Here is a 9,621-nt window from a genome sequence, read left to right on the forward strand (position 1 = left end):
AGTTCCAACTGAATATGCAATGCAAAACAAAACTATTTTTGGTGGAAGAATCTTTTATTCATAATAACATTGGCAAAAATTTATGCACTGACAAAATATTTGACAAATTGCAAATTTATCAATTAAACAATATGATGAGCTTTGTACGTAATGTATATATAAAACAGCTAGACTTGCGGCATCTTTAATAAGAATCTGCTCTTAATATTTATTAAGAATATATTATCCATGGCAGAATTACGACAGAAATAGTTGCAGAAGGCAATGACAGTGAGTTATAACATTATTTCAAAATAAAAATTTCAAAGTGCAGCATGATTTTCAGAGAAAAAGTCACTTTCATCATCCTGCAGCTGTAAAGAAAATATCTTGTTCAGATAAAATTTTTCTTGGCAAAACTTCGGCATCAATTATCCAAGCTGCAATACAAACTACACTGGCATCAAGGCCAGGAAAACCTGCAATTTTCCACTACATAACAAATACTGTTAGCAGTCAGAAAACTGCATATTGCACAAACTGAGCAAGACGTAAATGTAGCAAATATAGCCTTCATACTCTTATGGCCACATTTCTTTCAAAATTTATTAAACCAGTGCTGCAGCATTTTATACAATGCACTAAATTTCATTTGAAATATCATTCTAATTAGCACCATAAAATTAATTATCACGTGGAATGTTCTCATATTAAGTAGAGTTATTAAATAACCACATCTTTTTAAGTTAATCCAGTTATGTTGCTGGTTATCACAGGCATTTCATTAATAGACCCTGCATGCACCATGCTGCCTGTACCCATATATTGTTAAACAATTGCATTCATAATTCTAGGAAAATCCTCCCACTGATTGTCATATGTACAATGTATATTACAATGACTAGCAGACAATTTCACTCTACAAATATACTGCACTGTGCAACCAAATTACCAGTGCTGTAATCTCCGAAATTTAGTGCAGCTAGCATTTCTGCTGAAGTGTTGACTTGTAACACCTACACATGTAGTGCATCTTCAACAGTCCCAATCCTCCATCAGTGCCTGAATGACCATGGAAAAAATATCCACTGGAATTAACTTAATGTGCTGCAAAAATACAAAGTAAATTTCACTGATATACACCGACTGGCAAGTAAGTTACTATTTACCAAACCACTTTCCAAAATATTTTGGAACATTTTCCAGTTACACAATCTGGCGCACCTTGTGTTTCATAAATCATTAGCTTCCTCTGTCATTCTTGGGGTGTAATAATCCTTGCCATTTTTCTGAAAAGTCATATTTCACGAATTAAAAAAGATAAGTGTGATGAACTGTAGACTCATCATTTTCTAATCAAACATGATGTTTTTGCCAAAAAAAAATTTTTTTTTGATAAAGTAAAGTTGATAATGGACTAATATTCATCCACATCTTAACTTAAACTCTCTTAAGACTTGCTGACCATGACAGAACTCAATAGAAACAAGTTACATATGAAAGAGTAAGATACATACAAACAAAAAAATTACCTGCATGTCATAGTCCAGTATAAAAGACGGAATGTCCATCTCGTCAGGGTTGATCTTATCGTACAGATACTGGATCCCTGGAAGACCATGGACTTTGTTCTTGATGCCAGACACAGTAAAAGTGGTGAAGAACCAGGTCATCAACTGTGTGAAGAGGACATGATAAGAAATGTTAATATTGTCACTAACTCATTGCAGCTATAACCAACAACATTCTTACATTTGGATCCAAGATTTTTTTTTATTTTTTTTTATTTTCAGTACTCTTCAGATAAAAGGTAAGTCAATCCAAATTACAAATATATGTAATTCTTATAAAAAGAACCACAAATCATACTTATAAAAAAATTTGTTTTTAATTTATAGACAAAACAATATTCTCAATGTTAGTGAATCTGTACATAGTTCTTCTGACTTACCCTGGACCAAAATGTTGGGTGGATTATGTAGAATGCTTTCAGGTGTTTTTTGTATCTATAAAATATAAAAGAATAAGTGAGACCCAGTAGACCCTGATTGACTTGAAAGACCTAGAACTACTATTATTAGGAATTTACCGTATCAGCTTGCTATTGCGTGTTCTAGCATGCAGTGAGAACATTCAGCAAAAACATATGCAGATTCTAAAGAAAATTTTGTGTGCAGAATTTATTCCTTCCTCTTTATATATTTTTTTATTCCATAATGAATCTTTTGAATTAATTCAGACTTTGTAGAAATCAGAGCTTTTATCCCTGTAAAATGTGATTTCCTTACTTGTGATCAACTAGATTATATACACTTTTCAGAAATGCCTGCTGTGGCAAATTCTCCCCTGTTGTGAGAGTGTGGAAATAAACCACAACATAGTCTTTATTCACAATGGGATCCAAGATATGGATGAAGTACAGAAGTGCCTGAAACAAGACCACCACGTGTCACAGCATTTGAGGCCTGAAGGATGACATGAATGGATGGGCAACACCTCAATCAGGCTTTGGTAGACAGTTGTGCAAAAGGAATGTGACTTAAATATAATAAAGAGTTATCCGCTACCTCTGGGGGTATAAAAAAGCAAGTACCAAAATAAAAAGAACTAATTAAGAAATGCACAGTTACAAAATTATCAATTAAAACACATTTATATTACTACAAAGATAAAAAATAATAAGAGCAATATTAAATATCATTACAACTAAGCTGATTCAAGGTATTTTTTTCTGCATGTGAAAATGGACTTCACCTTCTCTAAATCTATGGTGGTGGCAGGAAAATTTTTGCCAATAAACACAATGACTGGTCTGCCCATCTTATCCACACCCGTGTGATATATACACCGCAGTCTGGCTATGTCAGACAGGTCCTCTTTCCTGGCCCTCTTCAGCCACCTGTCATACCTGAAAACACAACAGGATGTGAATAAAAATGTGCTGTGTACAACTAAACCATATATGAGACATTTAGTCATGTATAAAATAATGTTTAAGTATTCTTCTCAAATTACAGAATATTTCAATATCTTATTTGAGTACTTTCTCTGAAATATCACCAGGGGTTTTGCCCCCATCAACTGAACAATTACAATTCACATATTCTTAGTATTATCTTTTACATTATTACCATATTTATATATCCAATGTTATTTATGAAGCAGGCATGAGAACAGTCCTCACTGAAAAAGTAAGATTTACACGATTCACCAGACTTACACAATTCACAAGAATGACCCAAATGACCCTGAAAAAGTCGGCATTCCTACAAAGTAGGAAAAGTCTCATCAGTGATGAAGAGATATTATTCACAGCTAACAAAACATTCTCACTGTACTTTGCAATACAAGGACAGATTACTGTACCTTCTTTGTTGCTCTAGAGCCAGAGCTTCGGACGACGTTCTCCCCCTCAGGACCTCTTGGCGCTGAGAGTCATGATCTCCCTCCATGTGTGCAAATGCATGCTGTCCAACTGCTACAGATGTATTGAATTGCTCGTTGATATTCACGCTGGACTCCATTCCTTCTGCTGTTCCATTTAGCTCAGTGGTTTCTGTAAAATAAGAGCATAATTAGGTGAAACAAATTTGTATTTGTTAGGCATACTTTCACATATAGTTTTTCTGTATATGGTACTTAATTTTCACTACAAAACCATTAAAAACACCACCATTCTTACCCAAAATAAAGCTATTTATCTAAGAATTATAAAAATATAACATTCTCAATATATCAAAAATTCTTATTTTTGTTAAGTCCCTCCCCCCCTCCTTTTTTCCACAGGTCTGGCTGAGCAGGAAGCACTGTCATATAAAACCAATAATTGAAAGCAAAGATTAGTTTATAAAGATTCAGTCATGTTTTAGAACATGATGTAATCTAACAAACATTAAGGCATTATAGCAGTACAAAATGTATTTTTAGAGTGAATGAAATTTCAAATGCTATTTGCTATCACCTCTATATTTAAGCTATCTAAATGTATACCTTAAGTAATAATAGGACAACATTTCAGAGGAAAGAAAAGTTCCCATGTCACAGTGAGAGAAATCAGAAAACACCACAAATCAAGGGGCAGTTGTGAGTTTTCTTGACCGAAATAAAGCAAAACAAAAGTCCCATTTGAAATACATAACTACACAGCACTGGCAACCAAGTGTGATTAAAAACATAAGAAAGCAAGAAAGATCCAAGTCTACATTTGGAAATCTCTGGGTTTCTAAAAACATGAGATACTTGCGTGTGTCATCAGCTTCCTCATCGCCTGAATTGAAGAGGACATTCTCTCAATTAAATGAACGTTTTAAATAATATAGTTTAGGTAAAAAAAAATTGGTCAGTTGATTCAAACTTCAGTATAGACTGAATCCATTTGTCATGATACTTGGGTAGGTACTGCTCACTGCATGGTGAATTCTACTGGTATTGTAGCACGTGGGTTGAACTTTATATGGTGACACTGGTAGTAATTGACAGAACACTTATAATTACAGAAGTTCAAAATTGGTGACAGGAGTCATGGCAGCAACTGTGGTGGTGAATTAGAACTGCTATTTTACTTTATATGTAGTGCTGCTTACAGAGGCAGTAGTAATAATGGTTATAGGAGCTTTGGAAAAAGATTTGTGAAAACTGGTAATGGTATGATAGGTAAAAAATTTTTATAATTTGTCATTGTGTAACTTTTATAAATTTGCAAACGAAATCTAAAGGTGTACAAATAAAAGGATTAAAAGTCAAAATTAAAAATATACTTATTCTAAAAAAAAAAAAAAAAAAAAAAAAAGAACCATATATTACAATTATTTTCAATTACAAATATTGTTTAATCTTATCAAAAAAAAAAGCTCTATACTGCAGTGAGAGGATAACATGGCTTCTTATAGACCAGCAAAAAATAGTGGGCTGGAAAATGAAATATAATGTTTACAAACTTACACCTCCTTTCTCAGGTACAGTTATATACATTTTTTAATATTGAAACAAATCATTTCTCATTTACAATTTCCTTGTCTAAACAATGTGGCATAATATAAATATAAACACTATTTATGACATATTTTAACAATGATTAAAACTTCATGAGATTTTTAAACTCTTAGTAAGTAAGGCAAAATTGCTACTGTAATCCTGCAATGGTAATGAATAAAAGGAGAGATCCATCCAACCATCCACAGGGCTCAATTGTCATACATAATCATGATGTGGCAAAACAACTCTTGAAGTAAATCAAACTACAGATTTTCATATGCTGAAAATATTTAACAAACAATAGCAAATGTCCTCACGTTTCCAGATTTTAAATGTCATTTGTGATATACAGTAACAGGATACAGGATCATGGCAAATTTATCAATGTATTGATCAGGTACACATCAAATATCTTTATTTACACACACAACTTACTGAGTGATTTGAATGTTGGTTTGTCCATTATTCTGATCTGTCTTTCAGGTATCACTGGCTCCCCATCCTCATTGCCTACGTCTTCAGGTATGAACCCAATGGCATACTGGGCTTCCTTCTCACTTCTTGGGAAATACAGTGGAAGCAACTGTATGTAAACTTCCTTTCAAACAGAGAGAAAAAAAAACTGATTGAGCAATAAATAATTCTAACATTAAGATTAATATACACTGTCTTATTGCATATGCATTTACTTTTAAGCAAGATTGTTGTACCACAATGCTATTAAAATGATTTTATTTGTATGCTCTTCAGGGTGCTATTTTTTTCAATTTAACCATCCAAAATAAACAATGTTAGTATAGTTGGTATTAGCTTTGAAAGAAGGGTAAGGCTGGGACAGAGCAAGCTGGAGTTACATGTAGTACATGGACTTTAAACCAATTTACTTTGTGTTAAAAGGGGCAAACAAAAAAATACCGAAACTTTCCAAATTTAAATCGGTTAAAAAATCTTAAGGTTATCCTGTAGGTACAAGCAGTGTGAGTCTCTCTCTCCCTCTCTCTCTCAGAAAAATAATTCAACTCAACATGCTAATGATTACTGCTACCATATATAAACACAAATGTGACCATGCGTAACATTAACTTAAATGTGTCAGATGAGATATATCACAAGTATCAAAATTCAAAAAAGCAATTTGCATAGGGACTTTTAATGAAGGATAGTGTAAGAGTATATCTCTTAAAAGTACTAGTATGTATCTTTTCCTAGAGAAAAAGAAAGCATGCAACACCACACAACAAGAAAAAAATTCACAGAAAGTGAAACTAATTCCTACACCACTTCTTTATAATTAAATGTCTACCACACTGAAACTATCATCTTAGTATTACCAGCTCTCGGCTGCACAGTACTCTCCATGTCTCCAGCTCTCTACTCTGTGAAGGCATGAAATGTCATAATTCTTAAAGTAGCCATACAGACTGAACTATGAGTTATCAGTATTCATAGTTATCTCAGCTTAAGAGCCATGAATTGACTTTTAATATGATATGATGCTCTGAAATATTCTACAAGATGCAAAATATATTTTGATAACACAGGTTCTGATTATACAGTATGCCATATACCTCCTCGTGTTCCATTACTGCAAATATAACTGTGTCCACAGAGTCACCATGCTTCTCTAAAAACCTACGAACTGTGCCTACAAACACAAAGAGAGAGGTGTATATTACTGCTTCTAGTCTGTACATTAAAATATGCATCACACCACAATGATGTGTAATCAGTGCATCAAATTTTATGCAGCAATATCCTAATTCTGATTAACAATTTTATTACAAATATTATAATAAATAACAATTGATGAACAATTTTTGATCTTTTCGAATCTTTTTTATTACTAAAATAAATATGTGCCATACATGAAAATAATATTTTCGAATCGCTTATAAATATATGTATTGCTCACGTAGTGCTATGTGGGCTCCTTCCTCCACTGGATAGCCTCTCCTTTGTGAGTGTATACAAGGAAAAGCTATGGAAGAAAGATTATTTTCTCTGAAATAAAGAAAAAAAAAAACAATTCCATGAGCAAGCTTTAAAATTGCATATCTGAAAATATTTCTACATTCTTGGTAGCTATTATAAGTTTGAATCTCTCTAAACTTTAAAAGACAAAAACATATCATTCCTAGACAATGTGTTTACTACAACTGCTGCCTCTTACTTGACAATTTGCATGACATTCCTATAGCAACAGAACAGCGCACTCTCTGCGGCCGTGTGGTACTTGAGATTATATCTGGGACCCACTGTGTGAATCACATATCTGGCAGGTAACTGGTGGCCTTTTGTGAGTTTAGCCTCGCCAGTTTTACATCCTGTCAAGGAAAAAGTTGACTGTATAAACTTCTTATGGTAAAGCATTCAAATCTAGGAATATGTCATTTTGGAGCACTTGTACAGGTAAACACTGATGCTTAAAGGTACCATCCAAATTTCTGGGAACTTTCAGAACATCTTCATTACACATCTACACTTCTGAGTTTAGAACTCATTAAGTATAGAGCACAGGAAGTACTAGAACATTGTTGATGGCAGATGAATGGCAAAATCTAGTATTAAGTCCCTACAAGCATTCATATCTTTTGAAACTAAAAAAAGACATTTTTTACCTTATAACAAATGCTGCTATAATAAAGAGAACAAGTACTATATACATTATAATACTACAAACAAGACAACAATGACACAATGCATCAGCCTACCTCTCAAATGTTTCACTTCCTGCCTGAGTTCTGGCCCACCTATCTCATACATTAAATCACTGAGTGGATTCCTGTCATTCATAGCTTCGTTGGTTGGATGTGCCATAGCTGTAACACCGAGACGTGTCACATCACCTGGCCTGGAAAGATACCACAGTCACAGACATTAATTATCAATGCACACATATCTTTTTTTAGCTTTATTTGAGAGATATTAGAAAGCAAATTAAAATTTATAACCGAAATGAGGTTACATACATGTGTACAAGGTCGTTTCCTAAAGTTGAGATTTGTCCAATGCATTTCTTATGATCACATTATGACAACATTTTCTCACTAAAAAAATATAAAACGACAAGAATTATGCATTATGTTTTGTCCTACAAAAAACATTTCTTACCACAGCACCACTTTGGCATTAATATCTTCTCTATATGGAAATGGCACAGTCTGAGTAGAATTATCTATTACTTCTTCATAGGCTGGTACCTCTGTCTTGTTCCACCTTGTTAAGGTGTCGATATCCACCACATGAGGGCGTAAGCCTAGTGGATCTTTATAAATGGCATAAGGATCTACCATTTTGGATGTGGTACCTGTACTAACGGTAGAGCGACGTGGCAGTTTAGTGGCTAACTGAGGGTTAGGGTCAGATGTGTTGTTGACACCCTCGTTTGGCTGAAGTAAGTACAAAAATAAATTAGGGGCAATCTGTTTTGAATCATCTGTGTTCTTATAGAACTCTTGAGATTCTGCAAAAAAAAAAAAAAAAGAAAAGTAGAAGCAAGCACACAGTACAGCATCCTTAAGTCACACATATGTAATAGCATTTTGCCATTAAAACTTCGACTTATCAGATTCTTACAAAGGTGTACTAAAAACAATCTTTATATTTATATAAACATTTTGATTATGGATTTAGTCAAGCAAGATATCAAATAAGATTTAATAAGGATAAAATCACACACACATAGAATTTTACAAAGTAAACTATGTGTCCAAAAAGTATATCTGTTTTGTAAGTATAAAATAATGAACTCAAATAACAAATGCTGCATGTGTACAACGTAAACTGAGATGGTACATATTAATAAGTGACTTGAGAGACACTTGAAAAAACTACAGAGGTTAGTTAATTCAATTGCCAGGTGGTTGAGAAACGAAAGATAAAAAGGCATTAAAACAATGGACAAAGCAGTAAATATCACAGTGTTCTGGTGAAGATGGCATGTTAATTAATAAAAAACTAAAACCCAGACAGTTACAGGGTGTGCAAAAAGTGGTACACAACTGGGTAAGCACACTTGTTTACCAGTGTTCAATTTTGTATTGCCTAGATCTTGTTGTGGCCTTGTAACTTTGATCCAAGTTGTGTATATGTAGCAATTACTTCTGTAAACATTAAAGAAGTTTTGATAACAGTGAAAAGGGGAAAGAAAAAAGATAATATAAAAAATTAACAGGGCATTAAACAGCAACAGTTAGTGTAATATAGCTTATAAATAGATATACAATCAATGGGCTCATGCCATACATATGTCATCACTAATACAATGAAGTGTCGAGACGGAGTTTGGTCCTGAAGTAGAGGGATTATTATAACAGTCTGTCGCTAATTACGGCTTGTAACTAAAGTCAAGAGACTGTTTCCAAATCGGTTATGTATATATTTCACATCTTACTGGATATTAAAACTCACCCTGTCGTCTCGACTTTTCATGTTTGGTAAATATCCTGACCGCTGTCTCATTTTTTAACACCCTGTATCCTTATCTGGGTCATCCCCAAATGTCATGTGATCAACAGTGCTTATATCATCTAAAATAAAATACACATGACTTTTTTTACGATGAATTCTTTAGTATTTTCATTGTTATTCAATTTTATATTCAAACGGTCACATTTTTGAAGCTATCTCAAATGATGCATATGATAACAAAAATCCCTTTTTAGCATG

The 9,621-nt window shown here is 33.5% G+C and overlaps 1 protein-coding gene across 5 annotated transcripts; it reads right to left on the reverse strand.

Moving 5' to 3' along the window:
* Positions 1 to 35: 35 nt before the first annotated feature.
* Positions 36 to 9,553, reverse strand: LOC106181907 (protein GDAP2 homolog). Of its 5 annotated transcripts, none has more exons than XM_087011102.1 (16): positions 9,364 to 9,553; positions 8,065 to 8,342; positions 7,665 to 7,804; positions 7,124 to 7,277; positions 6,866 to 6,954; positions 6,522 to 6,598; positions 6,285 to 6,329; positions 5,389 to 5,551; positions 4,223 to 4,246; positions 3,346 to 3,535; positions 2,734 to 2,887; positions 2,268 to 2,407; positions 1,931 to 1,985; positions 1,512 to 1,655; positions 1,204 to 1,268; positions 36 to 1,041 (listed from the first exon to the last, which is right to left on the reverse strand). In XM_087011102.1, exons 1-15 carry the CDS (start codon positions 9,412 to 9,414, stop codon positions 1,212 to 1,214), a joined length of 1,761 nt encoding a protein of 586 aa, XP_086867228.1. In that variant the 5' UTR covers positions 9,415 to 9,553; the 3' UTR covers positions 36 to 1,041; positions 1,204 to 1,211. The 5 variants fall into 5 exon arrangements, with proteins under 5 accessions (XP_086867228.1, XP_086867241.1, XP_013421897.2 ...); XM_087011115.1 differs by adding an exon at positions 8,977 to 9,056 and having other exon boundaries at positions 36 to 1,268; positions 9,364 to 9,496; XM_013566443.2 differs by having other exon boundaries at positions 36 to 1,268.
* Positions 9,554 to 9,621: the final 68 nt, after the last annotated feature.

This window comes from Lingula anatina, chromosome 1 (genome assembly GCF_051362555.1).
Source record: "Lingula anatina isolate TDL-2025a chromosome 1, LinAna3.0, whole genome shotgun sequence".
NCBI lineage: Eukaryota > Metazoa > Brachiopoda > Lingulata > Lingulida > Lingulidae > Lingula > Lingula anatina.